The sequence below is a fragment of the Sorex araneus genome, chromosome 6 (genome assembly GCF_027595985.1).
Source record: "Sorex araneus isolate mSorAra2 chromosome 6, mSorAra2.pri, whole genome shotgun sequence".
Classification (NCBI taxonomy): Eukaryota; Metazoa; Chordata; class Mammalia; order Eulipotyphla; family Soricidae; genus Sorex; species Sorex araneus.
Window position 1 is genome coordinate 116383467 of NC_073307.1, and position 25615 is coordinate 116409081.

The 25615-nt window shown below is 36.7% G+C and overlaps 1 protein-coding gene across 2 annotated transcripts in view; it reads left to right on the forward strand.

Annotated features, from left to right (window-relative positions):
* Positions 1-25615, forward strand: part of PDE3B (phosphodiesterase 3B) — a 131316-nt gene that overhangs the window by 65753 nt on the left and 39948 nt on the right. For both annotated transcript variants that reach the window (XM_004613578.2, XM_055143402.1), the window contains exons 2-4: positions 11842-11892; positions 13082-13330; positions 15822-15961. In XM_004613578.2, coding sequence (XP_004613635.2) covers positions 11842-11892; positions 13082-13330; positions 15822-15961 — 440 coding nt within the window. The remainder of the gene's footprint in view (positions 1-11841; positions 11893-13081; positions 13331-15821; positions 15962-25615) is intronic.

Consider the following 25615-nt stretch of genomic DNA (forward strand, 5'->3'; position numbering starts at 1 on the left):
AAGTCAGACTTAAAAAAGTTTTTTTTTTAAATTGATCTTCTGTGGTTTGCAGAGCAATTAGTAATAGTTTCACATGCACATAATTCCAAAACCACACTTATCACCGGTGTACCCCTTCCCTATCCCAAAGACCCCATGACCCCTACCTCCTAAGCCTCTGCCAATTTGTATAGATCAGTTCTTTCTTTATCTAGCCTTTGGACCTTTGTTTCTAGCTTGCTGTATATCTTTAAGTTCCACATATGAGTATGATCTTCCTTTATCTGCCTCTTAAGTTGGGATTAAATTGATAAGAAAAGAAATTTAAGATGAGCCTTCACATTCATTTATATCTAAGTTGTATTGTGTCAAATGTATAAAATATGAATCTCATGGATGACTGAAAGTTGAATGAAATCTGTATGGCATGTATATTAACACATGATATATATAATACATTCATATGTATATATCTCCCAACAGTAACTGAACAGCAAACACACTTTTCTTTTTTTTCTCTTGACTTGTCAGATTGAATGTAACCTCCCTCTTAGATTTTCCTTTGCTTTAACTGCAAAGAAGAGACTGAAACTCGTTTTGGTGCTGGGGGTGGACTTAACCCAGCTTTGCTCAGGGTTTACCCCTGGATCTGAGCTCACGCATCATTCCTGGTAGGTTTCATGGGATCCTATATGGTGCCAGGGATCAAACCTGGGTCAACCATGTGCACTGCAACTACCCTACCCACTGTACTATCTCTACGCCCGCAGTGAGAAGAAACTCCAGGATACTCTAAGACAGACTGACTAAGGGGGCTTCATTTATCATTTCTTTCATGACCCAAAGAACATTTACTATTTAATTCTAGCTCTCCTCCTTCATAGTGCTGAGGTCATTATGATGGTCAACATGACACATGTGGCTGTGGTGTGAATTGAGGGTTTACACCTCAGGTTGTCTGCTTGAACACTTGGCTGCATTGCCTGCAGAGGTTGGCATTCCCTTTGGTTGTAGAGCTAGCACACATGTTTTTCAGGCATTTCACACTTTAGTCATGGCATGCAAGTTTTGGCTATCGTGCTCATCAGGGGGTCAATGTGATGTTCAAACATGTGCTTCCCAGGGCACACACTTCCTGGCCGTGGTGTTCCCGAAATTTTTAGTTGCAGGGTTTACTGAGTTTACACACTTAAGTCGTCCTGTTTGCACATCGCTTGGTTGCTGTGTGGATGGAAATTGCTTACGGAGCTGGGGATTACAGACAGCAGAGCTGTCAGGAACAAGCTGTCCAAGAGGCAGTATCAGGGACTGAGCTTCTGGCTGGATCCTTACAAGTCAGGCATTCTTTTTTTTTTTTTTTTTTTTTGCTTTATGGGTCACACCTGGCAATGCAGAGGGGTTACTCCTGGTTCTGCACTCAGGAATCACCCCTGGCGGTGCTCAGAGGACCATATGGGATGCTGGGAATCGAACCCAGGTTAGCCACATGCAAGGCAAACGCCCTACCCGCTGTACTACTGCAGCCCCAAAAGTCAGGCATTGTAAGCCTGTGATTTAAATCACAGTGAATTCCTCCGGAGCTCCCAGACAAGTGTTTTCCATATACTGGTCACACAGGGGTTAAGCAGAGCCCATAGGGAAGTTGGGGAACTTTAACAGAAAGATTGTCCTGGGCCCTGAGTTGACACTGATAACGGTCAGAGATAAAGTAGGGTGGGTAAGTGACCAGAGTTATCAAGGTCAGGAGTTGAGCCCTCAGTGGGAATTTCTAGCCTTTTCCTAGAAGAGTATTCTAACCCTTTTCAGTTCAGCTCTTGGGAGCAAGATGGCAAATTCATGATGAAATACTCATAACCCCTGCCCACGGTGAAATACCTTTGGGACTATCCATTGTGTTATTTGTGGGAACAAAGGTCAAATGTCTGTGTAAACAGATTAGAAGAATGGCTATCAAAGGAACCAAGGAGCAGGATTCCTAAACAACCTCAGCACAGAAGTTCTGTGTGTTATTATAAAAATTTCCACCACTTTTGTTACCAAGATGAATGTCTTTGATTGGTTCACTTTTTTTTTAATATCTAACCTGTAATTTACATGGCCACTGGTAATTTAGTAGATTTAGTCTGCTATTCATTTAGCCTCCTACTTGTTTTGATCTTTTACTTGATTAAATATACTATTCATTTACTGACAGTAGCATATAAATTAATGTCTAATATTCAAAAGATTTTACCACTTGAACAAGTTAGGATTTTTGCTTTGTTTGGCTTAGGGAGCTGCACCCTGTGCTTAGAAGTTTAGACAATGCTTAGGGGCTGTTCCGAGCTCCATGCTTAGTGGTCACTCCCAGGGATGTTCAAGAGATTATGTGGTGCTAGAGATTTAAGCCAGGGATCCTGCATGCAAAAGCAAGTGCTCCAGTTCTTTGAACTATGTATGAGGCCAAAAATGAAGATTTTACGAGGACTATCCTAATAAATAGTCTAGATTTCTATGGTTTATGACTAAAACAAAGAAAGGAAGGGAGGGAGGGAGGGAGGGATGAAAAGCACAAAAGAGGCAAAAACGGGTGGAAGCAGTGTTTTCAGAATCTACTGCTGTTTTGGGGGTCACAGCTGAAACTATTAAGAGAAGCTCATCTGATAAGAGTTGTTACAGAGGGACTCTGCGCTCTTACTAGTGACAGTGATACAGGGGCACTGGTGCAACTAAGAAATAACCTTGATCTCTCTCCTCCCAGACTCCAGTTTCCTAATGGGGGTGATGCAGCATTTAGAGGTCATCTGCCATTCTCTGAGAAGGGTAGATAATGGATCTGACAAACAAGCCCAGAACAATTAATATATTCACAAAGCTTCCATTTCTCCACATATAAAACAGGGTCACCTGCACGCTTGCTGTGATTTTACATGGCTGCTAGGTACCCACGTTATTGCTAAAATGCAATAGTGCTTAGTAAACAGTAATAAATATAGTTTTAGCTTTTGGCTACCCATCTATTTGAGGTTTTTTTTGTTTGTTTATATTTGGCCTTTTCTTTACTGGGCCGAAGTTGGAAGGTATAGAAATAGAAAAAAGCTGGGAGCTAACTGAAATTAAGTCTCTTTCTTTAATACAATTTGTACTGAAGGACAAATAAGATATGAATAATTTTATGTGCCGGAGGGAGAGCTTGGTGGACTGAATGCATGCTTTGCATGTGGGAGGTGTGGGTCTACCTGGATCAGTCCCCCAGAGCACAGAGCTGAAAAGAAATATGAGAACGGGGTGTCCGTTTTAGCAGTAAATTCACATCTGGTATCATAATAGCTAGTTCTTTTTATATTTCACATACATATAACAGTTCTTTAAGTGTGATTTGAGGACACTATATATGTTTTGCTTTTGAGCTACATAGGGAACAATGAAATAAAACCTCATTGACGTAATTGAACTTGATAAACATCTCTTGGTTGTACTGCTGATGTTTCACTGTGGTATTGGTGGTTTTGTAGAGTTCTGTAAAGCATGTTAGACTTATAAACATATTCAAACAGAAACTTTTATCATGATTTAACTTTTAAACCACGGAGTAAAGCTTAATTTATATGAAGGCACAATGTTGAGTTCATTTTATCAAAGCAACATTTAAAAAATAATATATGCTTTATGTGACTTAGAGATTAGAGAAAATGCAATTAAAAAATCAGTTTTAAACAGAAAACTTCTTAGTGAAAATATAGTTCATTTCTCTTACTGTTTCATATTTGAGCTTAGGAAACATAAATATAATAATGAAGAAAGAGAAAGTTAAATTTTAGTACTTATTTTAAATATCTATAACAAAGCCTTGTTTTGAAAACATACTGTAGACTAAAACCTTTTGTTGTGATTCAAAATTTAACTATGTTCTTATAGTTTATTTAAAAGTAATTTTGGTATTAGAATTGATGTTTAATGCTCTAAAATTTTGTTGACATGGAAATACTATTACTAAATTCTTCTAAGTTTTAATATTCCTATATCACCTACTGCCATTCACTGGGCATGGTAGACTCTAGTGTATAAAATTCATAATTTTAAATGGAAAAAGTACAGTATTTTTATGTCTGTAAACAACGCAATATTAAAATTATGTTTCACTTCTGTGATGAGTTAATTTTTATGTTTAGTAGGATTATCCTATATCTAAATTAAATTATTTCTCAAAAATTAGAAGAATCTAAGAAAATTTCAATTTATGACAAAAGGCAGCAAGTTTTTTGACTGTTTCTCAAAAAAACTCAGAGTCAGCACTGATTCTGCAATTGTAAAGATGTTTGGGGATCTTGCACTCTGGTCATGATGAGGGGAAGTAACTGTGTACACCAAAACACATTAATGTCAACACTATTATCACATTATCTTGGGTATAATAATTTTTAAAAATATTACTTTATGCATACTTCTTGCTAACTTAATTCAGCACATTTAAAAACAAAAAAGCTTACAATTTACTGAAGGAACAAAATGATTATATTTACCACTAATGTTTATATTTGCTTTGCTTGTTTGTTTTGGGGCTGTGCTCAGAGCTTAATCTGCACTCAGGAATCACTCCTGGCAGGGCTCTTGGGATCAAACCCAGGTAGGAGGCCTCATGGAAGTCAAGTGTCCATCCACTGTACTATCTCTCTAATCGGTAAATATTTGCTTTTTAATAATATTTTATATTTGCTCCACTTTTCCCGCAACACACTAGTTAAGTCTGTAACCATTTACATTTATTCTGCTTTGTTAGCAGTGAAGCATGCCTTCCATCTATGTGTTCTCACCATCAGCTGTTTTCTGAGACTCGAACAGTACTTGCACTTGAAAGAATTTGCACTCCTAAGATTTGCAGGATATATTATTTAGCGAGATTTTCTTTTCCATTCAGAAAACCGATTCACTCAGAATGGATTGCAGTTCACATTTTCCATCGTTCATCATAGTTCACAAAATAACCGTCAAATACGAAAAATTACCATCTTTGTAGTTTGGTGTTTTCAGTGATAAACACATAGAAAACTTGGTTTTATGATCTTTCCTCTTATATAGTACCAGAAGCTGGTTCTGAGTATGTACAAACGCAATTACAGTACATTCTCTTTTTATCTGTTGTATCCTGAGGTGTCACCTATGGCAAATACACTTTGGAAAATTATTTGTTTTGCCCTGTCTTCCAGTTTTCCAGCATAGTCTTTATCAACACCAGAGTGTTTAGCTTTACAAGTCTCTTGGCAATGGTTTCTTTTTTCTTTCCTTTTTTTTCTTTTTCTTTTGCCATACTTGGTGGTGCTCAGGGCTTACTCCTGGCTCTGTGATCAGAGAGCAGTCCTGTCAGGCTTGGGGGACCAGATGGGGTGTGGGGGATCAAACCCTGATTGGCCGCATGCAGGGCCAGTGCCCTCCCTGCTGTACTGTCTCTCCAGACCCAGCAATAGTTTATCTTTTTTTGTGTGTTAGCTTTGGGAGCAGAGATTCTAATTTGCCTCTAGTTTTATCTATTCCATTTTAGAGACAAAAACCTTCTGTTTCATACAAACATGCGTTAAGTGCCTATTATAGAAAAATTCTATTAGTTTATCAAAGTTTTATATGAATAACATTACAAATTTTTATGGCTTCCTATCATTGTTTTATAAACTATCAAAATAGCATGTAGAAGAATATATAGTTAAATACGAGATCTATTAAAAATCATCTGCTTTTAGATAGACATCATCCTATGTCTAGTAATATTTTTATTTTAGGAGCTTGTGTGATGTCACAGATTTATATGCTATTTGCATTACAATTGTTTTTAATTTAGACTAACATTTATTATTTACTTTTATAGAATTAATACTTTCATTTTCCAAAGGTCAATTTTGAGACACTTGTGTTTTTTTTTATTTTTAAATTGGGATACAACACAGTAAAAAGAATGCAAACATAACAGGTCTATGCAATATCTAACTGACATGAAAATACATTAGGTCAGATGACAGGAACAGAACAGTCCTTAGGGCATTTGCCTAGTCTTTCTCTCTTAATATTCCATATCACTAGCTCAGAGATATACTCTGATAAATGACTAATATTTCATTATTTTTCCTATTTTGTTTAAGTCCTATTTTGTAGACCTATTCAGCATTATTTTCTTTTTTTTCAGCATTATTTTCATGAAAGATTTTGCTTCTTTGGATATCTCTCATTCTGTCCTGTATTATTTTCCTAGTCATGGATCATTCCAATTAAGTCTGTACCAGTGCTTAAACATGCTGTGTTAACAAAAAAGTACTATCCGCACATTCTTTGCCAATATTGCCCATTTTATTTTCATTTACAAAATATTTCTAAAGAATTTTTACTAGTCTTTAACTTCCTTATCAATTTTCATAAATTGATACTATGAATTTAGTTTATAGGCTGAAAACATATAAAATATACACACTGTGTAGATACTAAACATTGTCACCTACATACTAATGCCATTAACTTTGAAAATCACCAACAATGTTGGAGTGCTGTCTGTCACTCCAACCCCACTGTGTTTTCTTTTCTCCCTTTGAGGTAATCATTATTCTATATTTCTTTATTGGTATTACTGAATGTTTCAAGGGCTGGGAGAAAGCTCAAATGGCTGAATCCATGAAGGATGCTCCCTTTTAATCCCTGGCATCACATGACCTCAAGCCCTGCAAGCTTTGGCCTTGGTGACTATACTTCTAGACCTAAACAGCACAGCATCCTCCAGTTTGAATATCAGACCATCAGGCCAATATTGGTGGGTTGAATATCTTCAGGAGTATTACTCGAGTGAAACCTATACTCCTGAGCACTGCTGTGAGTAACCCCCCAGGGGGGAAAACTCACTGTATTATTCTTCTACACATATGAAATTTACTATTCTGTTTCTGAGATCCATCCATGTAGCATGGAGCTATGCTTAATTCAATTTTACTGTTGTATTTACTAATGTATGAATATGCCAACATTTCTTTGTTTTGTTACTGACGAGTAATGGGTTTCATCAAGTTTTCTTATTTCCTCAATACAACTATGTGTGGTGATGCTTTTTTGTCTCCTGGTGTCAAATTATCGAGCATAAGATCAAACTTCTAGCTTTTCTTTCTGATCTGTTGTAACCTGATGCTTTTGTAAAATATACTAAAAATTTATCAATGTCAAATTATAAAGATTTAAGCATTTTTAATTTTGATATTTATCTTACTGTTGATTACTTTTAAATTATCTAAGATACTTAGTTACTGAGTTCCTGGATTATACATATACTACTCATTTAGGCAGAACACATTTTCCCCATGAAAAAATACCAGATGATCCCAATCACCTGTGGAATACAGAGAGAAAAAAAAAACAAACACATGGAATAGACAGTACTGAACGATGGAAATCCTTGGCCTTGGATTACATCACTGAGATGATCAAGCAGAGGAAGAAGAGAGAGGGGAATGAAGAGGTGGGATAGAAGTTAACAAAGAGGAGGGAAGGTCTTGGGGCACTTTGATGGAAGTGAAGTACAGCTGTAGCTACTTAACACTATTGTTTACACGATAACTAAAATAATTTTTAAAATTAAATATAGAATGACTGCATTCATTTGCGGGGTATAAAAAATAGTATAAGACTAATATCCAAGGCCAGGGAAAACAGGGACCAGGAGAAATGGTCAACAGTTGGAAGCTTGCCACAAATGTGTGTGTGTGTGTGTGTGTGTGTGTGTGTGTGTGTGTGTGTGTGTATGTGGGGCTGACAGGGAGAGAAGGGCAGTTAGGACAGAGAAGGGACCAGTATGACAATAGTTGGAAATGATCACTTTGGACAGGAACTGAGTGATGAAAGTAGGTAAAGGGACATACTTGACAACCTTTCAGTATTTGTATTGCAAACCTTAATATTCCAAAGAAGAGAGAGAGAGAGAGAGAGAGAGAGAGAGAGAGAGAGAGAGAGAGAGAGAGAGCAAAAGGGGGGGTCAGGGAAAAACTGGGGACATTGGTGGTGGGAAATGTACACTGGTGGATGGCCAGTGTTAGCACATTATATGACTGAAAACCCAATCATAAACAACTTTGTAACTGTGTATCTCACTGTGATTCAATAAAAAAAATAAAATTTAAAAATTGTATCTCAAAAATTATAAAAATTCCAATAAAAAGGAAGTTTTTCTCCAATTTGCTAATATTCTAATTGTTCAAATTATACAGGAGGCAGTCTACCAGCAACTTGTGGCTTTCACTTTATGTATTTTCATTTCCTAATATATGCAGGGGATTTCTCACGAAGGACTATTTTTATTCATAGAGAAAAAGTGGCTGCAAGTAAGAATGAGCTAAAGAGTTAATTCAAAACTAACCTAGCAAATACAAGTGAGAGAAAATCATGATAATAGAACTACTGTTTAGGAATTTGTTAAGGGAGATGATCTTCAATACAGAATTCCACAGCAGAGAAATCTAAAAAGAGCAGGCCGAATAGTAAGGTTTTCAGAAATCTTCAAAGCACTGTTAAAATAGATCCTCCATTACCTCTCATGTTAGCAGTGGCTTTTGAGTAGGTTTCCTGGGAATGGTCTAAATACATAGGAACATTTCTCAGAATCTAAGCTAATATTGCCCTTATTAGCAAGAAGGAGGCTATTTTCAGTGTTCTCAATTTTATTTTCATGATCGCCCCCCCCAGGTTTGAAGACATTTACACACCCCCATAATCATCCTTCTTCCTCTATGAAATTTTAATATCAAAGATATAAATATATCTGTTGGGACTTGGAGAGGGTCACAACCCATCTTAATATTTTTAATTTTTTTTTGGTTCTGCCTCAAACCAATTTTTAAAAATCGTATTTCATTTTAGGCACTGTAATTTACAATACTGTTAATGGTAGGGCTTCTTGTATAAGTCATTCTGATACGACATTCTCCAACATTGTCCCAGCATGCTTCATCCCAGCCTATTCTAGCCACCTTCCTCCTTCAACAGTTCTCATTTTCTCTTGCTCTTGGGCATTTGTTATATGCCTGCCATGTTTCCTTATACTCCATATACATATGAGATAGATCATTCTGCTTGTCCTCTTCTTCTGACTAACTTTATTCAGCATATTCTCCAAATAGCTGTAAATTACATGATTTCATCTTTAGGTGCAAGTAGTATTAAATTTTGCATATGTGTCATAGTTTCTATATGGGAGAGACTAGACATTCATATACTGAGTGAGTACTTGACATAAAATTGAATAATAGAGATGAGGTGGGGACAAGTTGGGCAGGAGAGGGGGGAGTACAGTGGATAAGTTGCTTGCCTTGCATGTGGTGGCTCAATCCCTGGTTACCACATATGTCACCAGGAGTGATCTCTGAGTGTAGAGACTTGAGTAAGCCCCAAGCAACACTGGGTGAGGAAAGAAGGAAGGGGGAGGGGGAGGGAAGGAGGATCTTGAAAGTATGCTTGAGTTGGCCAAAAGCCACTTACACTGAAGAATTAGAGAAATTGAGTATATTGGTATTGTGGGGGAAAAAATGTAGAATAGGCACCTTTGTATTCAGAATGCAACTTGGTAAATTTAATTTTATCTTGTATGCTTTATTTGAGACCCACTACATGGTGTTGTCTTCATTCTCGTCTATTTTGTACTTTTCTTGGTGAACTTAAAAGCATTGGAGTAATTGGACCAGAGATATGACCAGTACTCAGAATGCATGCCTTGCTATAGGCCCTGGGTTCACTCCCAGGCACCATAGAGAAATGAAAATGAGTCAAAGAAATCTGAGCTGTCATGATGAGGGGGCACAATGGTGAATATGCTAACTGACATCCTCAATCTCCAAGAAACTGACAGGCTAACATTAGGAAAGAAGTGTAGTAATTGGGTATGAAAAGTCAATTGTTGAAGAATAGCATGGGAAAGACTTTTAATGTGCATGTTCTTAGGAAGTTACTAATATCTTAAACTTCACTAACTCTAGATTGTATGCATCAGCACCTTTTGTAGGGCCATGTTAAATATTGTAACGAGTCTTCTAATATATACTAAGTAGATGGCCATATATCACTGATTAATGAGTTTTTTTTGACGTGTAGTATGTATGTCTAGATTTTCTTGAGTGAAGGAAAGATTTCTTTTCCTAGCAAGATATGAACTGCTAGTATGTTGAAAAGGAGATGATAATAATGACCTGCACTACTTTTCTGAGTAATTACAGAGGTTGGATATATTATCTAAAATAAGGGTCAGAAAAAAAATAAAATAAGGGTCAGCACATTACAATCCACTGGCAAAATCCTTCCAGCATGATTTCTGGATGTACACACACACACACACACACACACACACACACACACACACACACACACACACACACACACACACACACACACACACACTCTTAAGAAATTTGGTTTGGCACTAAGTGGCAGAGATCTATAGTCTAGCCCATTATTATATACTGAATGCCTAGCGACTTAAAATTAAATGTCTGATCAGAGAGGGAAATTGTACAGTAAGATCTATATTCTAGCCCCTTGCTGAGACCACTGTAGTCAAATAGGCCTACCGTAATAACTGGGATCAATCAGGGGCTTCTACATGGAAAGAATGTACTGTTCTATGAACAGTATTGTTATTTTAACAGTGCTTTGGGACATTTTCCCTGCCTTTGTCTCCTTCCAAAACTACAAGAGCAGATTTTCCTCTATTGAGACTGGTTTGCCAAAATCGTATAAAAACTGGGTATTCTTGGGTGCGCTGTGTGTGTGTGTGGGGGGGGGGAGAGGCACTAAATATAACTTTGTGCTAGAGTCTTACTCCAGGCAAACCAAAATTTTAAAATTCTGGACAGTAAAATTCTCTTTTCATCACTGCAGTAGTGATATTTTAGTTAGCAGGTAGAACGAATAGTATCTTGTATTTAAAGGGTTATGAAACAAAAACAAGAATTATGCCACAGAGATTTTACATGTCTTAGGGAGTCTGAAATACTTAGTCTGCCCCTTTCCAGAAGAAATCTTTCAACTCCAGATAAAATATTGGACCAGTAATAATTTAAGATCTTTTGCAATCAGAATATTTAAGACCAAGGACAAGAAACAACACACAAAATTCAGTTGACAAAAAAATACAGATAACATTACAAGTTAAATTTCAAAATAAAGGGTCAAAACTATGTAGAAGATGACAGTTTTGATCTATTTAGCCTTCAGTATGATTAATGACAGAAAGCAGATATAACTTGCTAGTTTTATCTCTTTGATCATGTTGTGCACTATTGGGTGGCTGGGAAAGGCACAAACAAATTTACCTGGGACTTAGTTACTATTGGTAGCCTATAAGAAAGATAAAGGGGAAAAATAATACTAATTATCTGCATATCAAAAGGGTTTCATGTTGCATATTATAAATCCATTATTTACACTTCCTATAACCATAACCACAGCTGTTTAAAATGCTTTTTGACAGAAGAGCCTCATTGATAAAGAAATAGCACCATCCATTGGCAGTGATTTAAGATGATAAATAATATTTGAGAGGTTGGAAATTGGAACGTGTCTGACTGTTACTTGCTTTATATTTGGAGCATTACTGTTATTTGCCTTATTTTTTTGTTGGAAGAATATAATTTTGGATATATTCTACATTTTTCTTTTGAAATAATAAATATTTTGGATAATAATTTTGAATACAGCTTATTTTAGTGACTTTATTCTGAAGATTTTGTCTAGAGATAGTATTTATTCTCACTTTTCTCAACTCTGTTCTCAAACTTTAAGCTGTTTCAGGTATCTATAATTGAAGATGTTTGATTTCATGTTTATATTTGTTCAGTTTTGATTTCTAATTAAGTGATTTTTTTTTTCCAGATGATTCTTTGGGATTGGGACTTAAAGCAATGGTATAAGCCTCACTATCAGGTAAATCTTATGTAATTATTAATATCTATAAACTCTCAGTACTTAAAAGTTTCACTAATAAGATGTATCTTTAGATTTTCTTTAGCTAAGAAAACTAGAATTTTCATTTAGGAGGATATTTTAAAATGCATTTTTAGTGGCTAGAGCAGTAGTAACAGTGGGTAGTAGGGTGCTTGCCTTGCACATGGCTAACCTAGGTTCGAGTCCCAACATCCCAAATGGCTCCCAGAGTCCACCAGGACTGATCCCTGAGTGCAAAGCTAGAAGGAAATCCTAAGCACCACTGGGTGTGGCCCAATAACAAACAAAAAGCCATGCATTTTTGAAAACGAATGGGAAAAAGAAATAAATCATATTTAGCTATATTTATAATGTGGCTGGTATTAATCTTGCTAGAATCACAGTTCTTTATTAAGCATAACTTTTTTTCATATTGTTGCCAACCAAATCAAAGAGGAAGAACTATATTAAAGGACAAACAGGAGAAAAAACAAGTCAATTGGCAAACCACTAAGGAAACAAAGTTTTTCCTAAACTTTTTATCAAATATATAAACAAAAATATACAGCTCAAAGAAATGTTCAGAATCAAAATAGTTTGTGTAAGTAGTACCCATATCAAGAAAAGAAATATTTCCATCTTTCCAAAGGCCTCTAGTTATTACCTCTGCCGCCCTAGATAGGGTCTGGGGACTATTTCCCCTTTTTTTTCTGTTCTGGGCTATCTGGATATTTATAACATCATTCACACACCATATAATAAGGCAGGCAGATGGGCCATGCATGGGTAGACACTGAGAAACATACATGTCTGTCTCATCATATGTTTCAGGGCCATGCCACATACTTCAGGGACTTAATATGGCTCGTAGGTTGGATACTACCCACCTCTACTCTCAACAGTCACCATCTTGATAGCAATAATTTTCATTTCTTTACGAACTCAGAAATGCTGAGTCTCCCCCAGGAGCATACCCTGGGGGCCTCTTGGGCTACACTCAGCAGTGTCCAGGGGACAAAAATAAAATGCAGATCTGGCGCATGCTACGCAAGCACCCTAACCACTGTACCATCTCCTCTCCCCACGTATTGTTATTTAGACTGTGGTTTAAAGTAAGCTAAATTTTTCTTCAGTGTAATGAAATTTTCTATCTACCAAATGAGTAATTTCCCTCTTTTTTCTTTTCTAGAATTCTGGAAGTGGAAGTGGAGTCGATCTTTCAGTGCTAAACGAGGCTCGAAATATGGTGTCTGATCTTCTAATCGATCCAAACCTTCCCCCACAAGTCATTTCTTCCCTACGGAGCATCAGTAGCTTGATGGGTGCTTTCTCAGGTTCCTGCAGGCCAAAGATTAATCCTCTCACACCATTTCCTGGATTTTACCCATGCTCTGAAACAGAAGACCCAGGCGAGAAAGGAGATCGAAAAGCTCACAAGGTTAAAATATAGTAATCAGTCCTATTTATCACATTTAATGGTATTTCCAAATTTTAAAACTGTTCCTTTAAATCTGAGAGAAAAACAGAATTTATTTCCCATCTTTTTTAGTACACTATCTATTTCTAGTACAGTACATTGAGCTGCTTGGGACTTCAGAGGCAGTTATAATCCTAATCCTTGCACTACAGGAATTATTCTTGTAAAATCAAAATGAAATAATCATCATAATAATTTATGTTGATATACTATTTTAAATTGATTTTCACTTTTTAAAAGTGTTGCTTACATTCCTCTTCCTTCTTTCTTACTGGAGATAGGTTTAACTCAACAGCCATTTTTCTATCATTAGATATGGTATTAAGTTCTGTTTAGATACCAATGCCTCAAAATTGGATTTACTTTTAAAAATAATACTGTTCTAAATAGGCATAAAATAAGCCATTCAAAGTTCTTGCACTTATCTTATTCAACTATATCAGTACCAAAATCAATATTTAAAATTATTACCTTACTAGAAACATTTTAGAAATAATTCTAATTTAGCTTGTTCTGCAGATAAAGGAATGAAAATTAAATAAGTCAGCTAATTTTGTTTATTATAATATTGTATACAGAACTTAGAAAAAACCCAAGTATAATAAGGCCATGAACTCAAATGTTTTTTGCCTTGGGCACTTCTTAAACACTGGGATATAATTCAGGTCAAAAGCTTTTCATTTTTAAAAAGTAAAAGTTATATTAGTCAAAAACTAGTTTTTCTTACCTATGTCATTTAAGAGCTGGAGAGATAGTATAGCAGATAAAAAAGCTTGCTAAACATGGTCCCCCAGTCCCCTCAAGAGTCATCTCTGATCAAAAGTCCATAAGCACAGCTGGCTGTGACCCCCCCAAAAAAACCAGAAAACTACCAAACCCATAGTACTTAGTTGTTTTGGTAATAGTTCTACTTATAAGTGAGTTAGTCATAAGTACCCAAAAAGAGGGGTCAGTAACTATAGATTTAAATTAATATTCACTTACTCCTCTTCCTTTGTATTTTCCATTGATATCTGATATTTAGAATAGTAATTTTGAAAAATAGCAACTGAAAATATTAATCATAAGTTATATTGCTATAATTACACTTATTACTGTTTATTAAAAAAATTTTATTAGAGAATCACTGTGATGTTACAAACTTATGAACTTCTGTGTTTGCATTTCACTCATACAGTGATTGTTTACTGTTTATTATGTAGAAAACTATACCAATGCATTTCATAAACATTTTAATATGAAACAGTGTCTAAATGTTTCACTTCCTGAATACTCTGGTTAATCTCATTTTTGATTCTGAAATATACTGGTAGAATTAGGAAGGAATTAACCCTTACTTATTTTCTTTGTGTTCTTTAAGCTTCTTATGAAATTCTACTATTTGTCACTGATTTTGGAAAACATAAAAAAATCCTGTCGTTACTCCAGAAAAAAGCAATAGCACTGATTAAAAAGTTAATAAGGAAAAAGGAGCTGGCTCAGATAATTTAATGTAAATGTATTATAAGAAAGATCATTTGTCCTAAATTATAGCCATAAAGGACTATATTACAAAAAGAACTTTTCATTGTAAGTCTACCCAGGAACCTTTATAAGTCAACCGTCTTTGGAAAATTTGAATATAAGAAATATTCATCTCTGCAGGGTTATCAGTTCTGCATAAATTTTAGTAAAATATATATATTCTCAAAGGTCAATAAAGGACAATTCTGTCTGGATTTTTTTTTTTTTTTTTGGTTTTTTGTGTCTGTGCCACATGGAACGGCTTACTCCTGGCTCGTGCACAGGATCACTCTGCAGACAGTGTGCAGAGCCAGAATACATCGCCAGGCATTGAATCAGCTTGTCTGTGTGCTAGAGAAGCACATTAATTGCCCGGTACCATCTCTCTGGCCACCCTAAAGGAAAATTCTGGCCAACCAAACAGTTGAATTGGCTGAGAATTTTTTTTTTTAATTATGATAAAAGATATTTTGGAAATAATCACTGATTCAGAAGGCAGCTCAGAATTCTGCAATTCTGAGACTTTTAATCTAATTGTCCAGATTAATCTCTCTCTGTATTACTATTGTGTTAAAAATATGAAAGATTTAAAATGTAGGGCTGACTGACAGTAATTCTTAATACTGAGTTTAATCTCCAGGGTTTTTTCAGTGTGTATCTTACCTACCTACTTTAAAAAAATTGTGAATTATCTATTATAAACTATAATTTTAATGAAACTATAAGATGTGCAAAAGAGGAAAAAACCTTTAGGGAGTTGAGAAAAGAAGATAAATATAACTATAGAATGTGAAATAGGGAATAAAAATGATAACTTTTCAGAATCTCATAATAAAATGTTTTTCCTTTACATGCTTAAAATACATTATTTGGTGTCTCTACCATCTTTAATATTACATATTCAGCATTAAAAGTTCACAATTTTAACTACTCTATAATTACTCATCAGGGCCTAACCAGTAGGAATAGCTTATCAACTCCACAGTTGAGGAGAAGCTCAGGAACTTCCAGTCTGCCACTGTTTGAACAGTCTTCTTCAAGGTGGGAACGCAATGGCAAAAAGACTCACCAAGAATTTGGCATTTCAAGGTAATCCCAGAGCTCTTTATCTATTTATTTGTTTGTTTGGGGGGCCCAAAGGCAAGACCTGGCTCTGCACTCAGATAACAGTCCTGTTGGTGCTCGGGTGACCATATGGGATGCTGGAGATTGAACCTGGGTCAGCAGAGTGCAAGGCAGGTGCTCTACCCGCTGTACTATGGCATTATCACCATCCCCAGAAACTTTTAAAGAACCCTGAATCTTATAGTCCATTTTGCATCTGTGAATGAGCTTTGAAATGATACAAAAACAGAAAAGTTGAAACTTTCTGAACCAGGAACGGATTTTTCCAAAAGAAGCTTAAAAGGAAGACTACTCCCCCACAATAGGGAAATTGGGTATAAAGCAAGTTGGGAACTTGAACTTACAAAACATGAACTGGGGAAGCAGTTTAAAGAAACTAGGATCAGGGTGAGAAGAAGGATAGTTTGCCTTGCATGCATGCAGCCAGTCCAGCATCTATCCCTGGAACACTGTATGGCCTATCCAGCCCACCAGGAGTGATCCCTGAGCACAGAACGCGGACTAAGCCCTGAAAATAGTTGGGTGTAGCCTTTGCACCCTCAGTAAGAAACTCGAATCAATTTAGGTCTGAATACGGGGAGATTTTTTAATTGGTATAGGTGGCAATTAGAGAGAGTTATCAGTCCTATGGCTATTATGCAGAGGTAGGTTAACAGAGTGACTGCTCGTGAAAGAACACCTTCCCAGGGTGCATCTCAGATACTAGATATAAGTCCCAAGACTCTTCAAATGCTGTTCATGCTGAAGAAGTAAGATCTTGGGTGTAGAATTCTATGCTCTCTTGGATTACTTGGGACTCAACAGTGCTTGCTTTTACAAATGAAAGGGAAGTGGTGAATACAGGAGCTAAGTTTTCTGAATGTTTTTCTGAATGTTACCCAGTTACCCTGATAACAAAGGATTCTTTATTCATTATACCCCTTCAAAGTGTAGAAATATCTTGATCTCTTGTGTCTAAGCCTACTTAGCCACAAGATAATAAAATGGAGATTAATATATATTTCCTATTCAGCCACTGTTACTACTGGTCTTGTGCTTTGGTTAGCTTGAGACGTATAGTTACACATTTGAATCAGTAGATGGCAGAATTGGATCACAGCTGTTCATCTGGTAAGCGTTTATGTTGACATTTATATTTGAAATAGATTCAGATAATTATACTTTTCTACTCTTTTGTGATTAATTTGAATTTTATAATTTACATACGAGCATATGAAGTCTTTTATTTGACAAAATCAGATAAAATTATTTATAAAGACTAATGTATTTAACTATGATGAGTACAGGAAAATGAGCTCCGGTTCACCTTGCCTGCAGCCTCAACACAATAATTTTTTCTTTTGCCATTAAATGGAAACTCTAGAATATGGGGAAGTGAATGATGCTATGAATGAAAAATATTATAGCTATCTCTTAACCACAGGAAACATCATCTTGAGAGTATGGTTGGATTTAAAAAAATAATGAAAATGTTTGTTTTTTAATATTTTGTCATATTGATGTTAAAGGAACTGCATTTGCAATTAAAGAAACATTTGACACATCTGACTTCATTTTTTTCTCTCTGCCTTTAAGATTAACATTTAAATAGAAATGTATTCCAAAGAAAACTATCTCCAATTCTAAGAAGTATTAATGTACTGGTAAGAGTAGGAAGATCCAACATATTTAATTTACATCAAAACAAAACTATATAGGAAGAGGAGGAAAAATTAAGAGATATCACTAACTGGGGATATAACTTTGTGGTAAAGTTCATACTTTGCATGTCTGAAAACACGTGTTTTAATGTAGATCCCTAACACCAAAACAATGAAACAATAACAACAAAAGTGTATACGCCTCATTAGAGGCTTAGAAAATCTAAAAATAAAAAAATTGGTATTTTGAGGGCTGTTTTTAAAAATAAAAAATTGAAGGTGGGTGGATTGGGTCATACCAGCAATCACCAGGACTAACTCCTGACTATGCTAGGGAGACTATATGTGCTGCCAGAGATCAAATCTGACTTAATATTGTGCAAGGCAAGTGTCTTAACCCTTGTACCATCTCTCCAGTGCAGTAATTATTGTTATGTAAACACTGTATTAAAGAGATGAAAGAGGAATTTTTCTGGGTGAGAAAAATTGCAACTTCTCAGCATGAAATTTCCAATGTGTTCTGAATGCAGATAAATATAGTAGTATATGAAACTCAGCCAGTTTCTTCTGAAATACAAGACCAGTTATGTCTCAAAGAAATAATCTGTAATAGTAAGAATAGTTCTTAGCTGCAGTTTCTGATATGGTAGCCCCTACCTACATGTGGCTACTGATCACTAGAAATTCGTATCTCAATATAATTTATAAAACTATACGTCATGTGACTTTCATACGTAACAATCATCTGACTGTACAGCTATAGAACTGTAATATAGTCATATTCTTTGTTGAGGACCTTTTAGATTTTACTATCACAAGACAAACATACCTGTGATTCTAGAACCAGAAGACATTCATTTTCAGTATATTACTGAGAACTGAGATCACATAACCTGGATTTTGAGTCTCTATATGAATGCAGACTATTCACTGAATTCTGATCAGATTATCTGATTTAATCTGACCCTACAATGTCAGAACTATTGTACTGGTGAGTCTTACAGTCCCTGAACTATTTTGAAACCAAATGTCTCATATCTCCAGTTGCTTTTCCTCTATTTCTGTTATTCTGTCCTTTTTTCCTGAGTGCTAGCTTAGAAAACTGACTTATCAGAAAACTTACTTTTGCATTTTGTTACCCTTTTTAGTAGATATGTCAAGATTATCTAAAAATTTATTCTCCTGTCTTTTCCTTCTTTACCTGCATCATTTCATGCTTTATGATTTCTTACCTGGGTTAATGACTGAATTTTTTTTAAATTTTATTGAATCACCGTGAGATAGTTACAAGCTTTCATGTTTGGGTTACAATCTCACAATGATCAAACACCCATCCCTCCACCAGTGCACATTCCCCACCACAAATATCCCGGGTATACTCCCCCTTTCCCACCCTCCCCTTGCCTCTATGGCAGATAATATTCCCCATACTCTCTCTACTTTTGGGCATTATAGGTTGCAACACGGACACTGAGAGGTCATCATGTTTGGTCCATTATCTACTTTCGGCATGCATCTCCCTTCCCAACTGGTTCCTCCAGCCATCATTTTTTTTAGTGATCCCTTCTCTATTCCATCTGCCTTCTCCCCTCCATTCATGAAGCAGAATGACTGAATTCTTAGTTGAATTTGCATTTCTAATATCTTGACCCACCCTACACTCTCCAGCTTGCAATCTTCTTTATTTTTTTTTCTTTTTGGGTCACACCTGGCGATGCACAGGGGTTACTCCTGGCTCTCTACTCAGGAACCACCCCCGCCGTGCTCAGGGGACCATATGGGATGCTGGGATTTGAACCCGGGTCGGCCGCGTGCAAGGCAAACGCCCTACCCGCTGTGCTATCTCTCCAGCCCCTTGCAATCTTCTTTAAACAAAACTTATTTTATGGCTTTTCTAGTCATTATCAGTACCTTATATATTCCTGTAAAAAAGTCCGTAACTTTCTAGGCTAGGATCCAAAACCCACTTGTTCCCTCATGACAAAGTAGCATCTTTATTTAGAAAAATTAAGTGAACAAAGAGAAAAGGTACTGAAATCTCTTTAGGTAAAAGCAAAAAGCATTTAACTTGTTTTAGACTATTCTTTAATGCTTCCTGGTATTATCTGTACTTGAAACTGCCCTTGAAAATTATGCTAAAGGGACTGGAACAATACTACAGTGCTTAGGGCTGGCCAGGATCCCTGAGGCCTGAGCACTGCCAGGAGAAAGGGTGGGGTGATGGAAAGGAGGAAGGGAGGAGGAAGGGTGAATGAAGAAAGGAAAGGAAGGAGGAAAGAAGGAAAGGAAGAAGGGAGGAAGGGAGGAAGGAAGGAAGGAAGGAAGGAAGGAAGGAAGGAAGGAAGGAGGAAGGAAGGAAGGAAGGAAGAAAGGAAGGAGGAAGGAAGGAAGGAAGGAAGGAAGGAAGGAAGGAAGGAAGGAAGGAAGAAGGAAGGGAAGTAGAGAGGGAGGGAGGGGTTTGTTTTGGTTTTTCAAAATATTTTATATTGAAATACTTTCATACATGCATCACTATAAATCTGCTGTACATAATAACAAGTGAATAGTTTTTTGAGTGTTAGAGTATAACATCTAGCAGTAGAAAACTCCTTCACTCTTATTTTAATTGAGATAACATGGTATACTAGAGCTCCCTTATTTTTTCCTGTACTGATACTTTACCACTCCCACCACAGTGTCCTACTGTCCTTTCTCCCAGTTCTGAACTTTCTTTAAGTTAGGGAAGAACTGTACCTTTTTTGCAAGGTGAGAAGTAAAATATACGTAATAAGTTGGAGGCCAAAATTGGTAATTTAGAGTTCCAGGTGCAACTGAGGGAAAAATCAAATAATCTGGCATCAGATCTAACTTTCAAAAAATGAATTCTTGGTAAAGTCTGGAGGAAGTGACTTTCCTAACTACTTCGGGACTCACAGCAGCATTGGAAACAGGACATGTTCACATTTCTTTCTGCTTCATCTTTGTCAAGCTTTTTACCTATCTATCATTAAATATTCTTCGGTAGGTTTTTTGTGCAAATACACGGAGCATTTATATGCCAGTCCTGAATTTCATTATGCACAACTTAATAGATCTATAGGCAATGTATTAACTATTGGTTTTTAAATTGATAAAGCCAAACAATATATTTCACAATATTAACCAAAAAAGCCACTTTTATTTCCTATTAAAATAAAACTTCTGGGGCTGGAGCAATAGCACAGCAGGTAGGGCGTTTGCCTTGCATGCAGCCAACCCAGGTTCGATTCCCAGCATCCCATATGGTCCCCTGAGCACCGCCAGGGGTGATTCTTGAGTGCAGAGCCAGGAGTAACCCCTGTGCATCACCAAGTGTGACCAAAAAAAAAAAAAGAAAATAAATAAATAAAACTTCTCTTGAGTACATTAAATTGGATTTTTTCCAGCACAATAGCTAACGCATAAGTATTAATTAAAAAATGAAAACTATAGTCAAACTGGCACAGCAACAGAAATATCACATAGAAAAAAATGGATGTTAGGATGTCCCTACTCTAAGAGGATTGCTATATTAAAAATTTCACATGTACCCTTAAATATTCTAGCATAAAATGTAATATTTTTGTATATACATGTATAGCTCTCATATTTACATACATATTTTTCTATATGGAAAATGTTTCTTTTAGCTCACACAAGACAGAAATATTTATCAAAGAGAGCTAATATCCTGATGGTAAAAAGGTGATGTAAATATTTAGTCTTCACCAGACAATAAATGGCCGCCATTTGAGAAAAATACTGCTATTTTCTCAGATATCAGAATATAGGGAGTTAATCTGAAGCAAACCCTAAAGCACAGTGGTCTGGAAGGACAGCACTTTTCTGCTGCTTAGAAGCTACTCCCACTGTAGTGCTCTGGGGTCTGTCCCTATGGTGCTCGGGGGTTTGTCCAGTACAAGATGGAGCCCGGTCCGCCTGTATGTACATTAATCTTTTGAGCTGTTTCTCATCTGGAAGGGCAGCATTTATGCAAGGTCATTCAGTATTCCTCTGCCAGAGTTGTTTAGATAAGGCAAATGTCTACAGTTCTTATTTGTCTGAGAATGTTTTTATACCTTCCTCAAATCTGCGTGACAGCCTAGTGGGAAAAAGGATTCTAGGCTGAAGGTTTTCTTCATTCAGTACTTGAAATTTATCACTCCATTCACTACTGCCTGTAGAGTTTTTTGAGAGACGTATCTTATGATTTTGTTATTTCTCTTCTGCTCTAGGTTTTATTTCCTCTTGCTGCTCTAAGTAATTGACCTCTTTCTGGTTCCTGACGTTTTGATTACAATGGGTCTTAGTGTTCTGTTTGTTTTGTTTGGTACTCTCTGGGTCTCAGGGACCTACACTCGCCTCCCTCCTCAGACTGGGGAAGGTCTCAGCTATTAGCTTTTTCTTCCCCTCTCTCTTTGTCCACTTTCTAACATTCCTATAATGCATAGATATTCTCTCTCTCGCTCTCTCTCTCTCCCTCTCTCTGCGATGCTCAGGAATCCTGGCTCTGCACTCAGGAATTACTCCTGGCAGTGCTCGGAGGACCATATGGAATGCTGGGGATTGAACCCAGGTTGGTCGCAGACAAGGCCAACACCCTATCCATTGTCGCTCCAGCCCCAGGTTATTTCTCTTTTTAATGTCCACTAAATATTTTATCTTTTCTTCAATTTTCTACAGCTCCCTTCACTTACCTCTTTGTATCTTCTGCCACTGATTTGGTTTTCAGCTCCCTCACTTCTCTTGCTGTGACTTGCTACTGTATTCCTTACCTCCTTTGTTTCCAATTGAATAAATTCTTTTCAATGTCTTGCATCAGTTTTTCTCCAGCTGACTGAATATCTTATCTAATGCTTTATTTATTTTTTTTGCTTTTTGGGTCACACCCGGCAATGCTCAGGGGTTACTCCTGGCTCATGCATTCAGGAATCACTCCTGGTGGTGCTTGGGGGACCATATGGGATGCTGGGAATCAACCCAGGTTGGCCACGTGCAAGGCAAACGCCCTATCTGCTGTACTATCACTCCAGCCCTGCTTTATTCATTTTAGTTAGCGTTGAGAAGACTGTTGTTCTGAGGTTATCCTCAGGCAGTGTTGAGAGTTTTGATGAAATCGAGGGATCCCAATCTTCTAAGGCTGATGAATTCTTTTTTTCTTTCTCATTATGCCTAGTGTTCTGTGGGTCTTAGGTGAACTTTAAATTCCAGCTGGTGAGAGCAGTGATTTAGCATGTCATTTACTCTATCAGGTTACTGTTTATGCCTTTGCTCATTTCTACTCACTGCCACTGCTAGGTAAGGACTTTCTAAAAGGGGAGGTAGGAGAGGAAAGAGATTGTAAATCCTACTGGCTAGTGGTTTTTAGTAGAGGCAGGGTCTACAGTGAGACTCAGTGGATTCTGCTACAGCAGGAGGTTTCAAGTGTGTGATGTAGGTGGAGAATACTGAGTTCGTATTTTGGGGTGTGCATATGGCCTGAGGAGAGGGCTGGGGTCAGACCTGGAGGCTGCTGGGCCCCAGTTGGAAGAAAATCCAAGCCAGGAGGATGTCCTGACCTGAAACACGAGCAGATGGAAGACTGGGGTAGAGATGTGGGCCTGCAGAGACTGTAGGGGTCAGTCAGGAAGGCTGCTGGGTGGAGGGAAATCTGACCTGTCTGCCGCTTTTATATGTTAAGAATATTAGCACATGTAGTCTTTGCTTGAACTGGAGAAAAGAAATAGTATAAATCTTATATACTGTTTTTTTTTTTTTTTGCTTTTTGGGTCACACCCAGAGATGCACAGTGGGTTACTCCTGGCTCATGCACTCAGGAACTACTCCTGGCGGTGCCCAGAAAACCATATGGGATTCTGGGAATCGAACCTGGGTTGGCCGAGTGCAAGGCGAAGCCCTATCCACTGTGCTATACCTTCAGATCCAATCTTATCATACTTTTAAAAGATAAATTTTAAAAAATCCACACAAAAAATGAGTTACTCGTGGCCAGAAAGATAGCACAATGGGTAGGACTGTTACCTTGAATGCAGACAACCTGGATTTGATGGTGCTTATGATACCATGAGGCAGCTGGGATTAAATCAGTGGTTCCAGTCCTTAGATATCTTCCAGGGCCATTTCTGAAAGTCTCTGCAGACTGGCCTCAGAGGTCACTTCTCAAGAATAATTAATACCCTGATATTTTTCTTTTCTGTTAGTCTTCCAAGAAAAACTATGTTTCAGCTCTGAATTTCCTTAACTCTTTTGCCTCTTAAAACATTTTTCATTTGCTGAGACCTGATTGATTCTTGTTTTTGAAATCACATTAAAATGGATCGTTGAAGATAAATACATGCTTAGCAAATGTCCTGAAGTAATGTGTTATCCATATGGGATTATGAGATAGCTGAGATTGTCAATATTGCCTTCCTATTAACTTTTAGACCTAGGACGAGTTTTTCTGGTTAGGAAGTTACAGAAAAGTTAACTAATGTTTTTATGGGTTAGCTGTGAACTAATTTTAGATCTCCGAGTTACAATATTAATGCTGAAGATAAAAAGAAAAACGAAACAGCTAAGGATGTAGAATGAACAAAGCACATATTTAGAACTGAGAACTCAATCCCTTTGAAAAGATTTTCTGAGAGAAAAACAGGCAGATTTTTCTCTCTCCAGTTTATCAGGTAGGTATAGTAAGTACCATACACCAGTTAATTTTCAATGGGACTCCTAGTCTGTCTTGTCTCCTGTTTTCTTAAATAATGTTTTATGTTATATAAAACACAAATTTGATATTTAACCGGGTGTATGTTTTGTAGTTCTAAGATAAAAATTAATGCAATGCCTGGAATTCCTAACAATCTAGAACTTATTATGTACCTCTCAATCTAAACCACTAACTGAATGTGTATTTCATTTATTTTAGAAGATCATGTTCCATGTTCAGAAAACATGAATCTGTTCTAAAAAAGAAATATGTCATTATTTTCAGTATTAAGCAGGAAGTACACTTTGGTAGAGTACACAGTATTCTGTTTGGATATTGACCTGGCTGATACTGTTATTTTGCTTTTTTAATCTCTAGTTCATATATAGACAATAAATTCTCAAATATAAAGAATGAACATTGCTAGGGTGTTTCTTGTATGATATTATTTGTATATAGCCTCTTTTTAATAGTCAAGAAATTATACCTACTGTATTTAAAAAATAGTTTCTTTAAAAATGTTATTTTAGAAGGTTTTTATTCTATTCTAAGTGTCACCTTTAAAGATAGAGAAACTACACAAAAACTCAGAATTGTTTCTGTAGAAAGAGCATTAACTTTAGAGTTAAGATAAACTGGAATTCTAATTTCAATTCTGCCTCTATATATTTTAACTGAATTTATGGGTATCACTTAGCCCCTTGAAGCCTTAGTTTCTTTTTCTGTAAAACAGGAACAACAATAGTTGTACATATGGCTAACAGAGATGAAGTATGTAAAGCACTCAAAATAGATGATGATATATAGTAGCACTGTTGCTATTGTTAAAAATTTTTTGTTAATGTCAATAAAACAGTTTTACTCAAATAGTTCACCAACTGGTTACACATGTTTTCAGTACACAATACTTTATTCCTGTTTTCTATGGAGGTGTAGAACAAAGCTGATTTCTAGAAAAGGGCCCAGTATAACCTTGCGTGTAGCTGACCTGGGTCTGATCTCTGGCACCCCATTTGGTCACCCAACAACTCGATTTGTGATACATGAGTGGAGAGCCAGAACCACCTCTGAGTGCTGTTCCCAAACCAAAACAATTTTTAAAGAAATTAAAAACTGAGAGCAGATAAGCCTTGCATGGCACCCAGTAGGGAGTGTCTGGGCGAATTTTAAAAGCACTAGGTTATCTGGCCTTGAGTCTCACCTCCCCCTGGAGTCATTCTTAATTGCAGAGTTGGAAAGGTGATAGGTCAGTAATGCTAAACTTTATGTGATTGGACCATCCTCTTAAGCCAC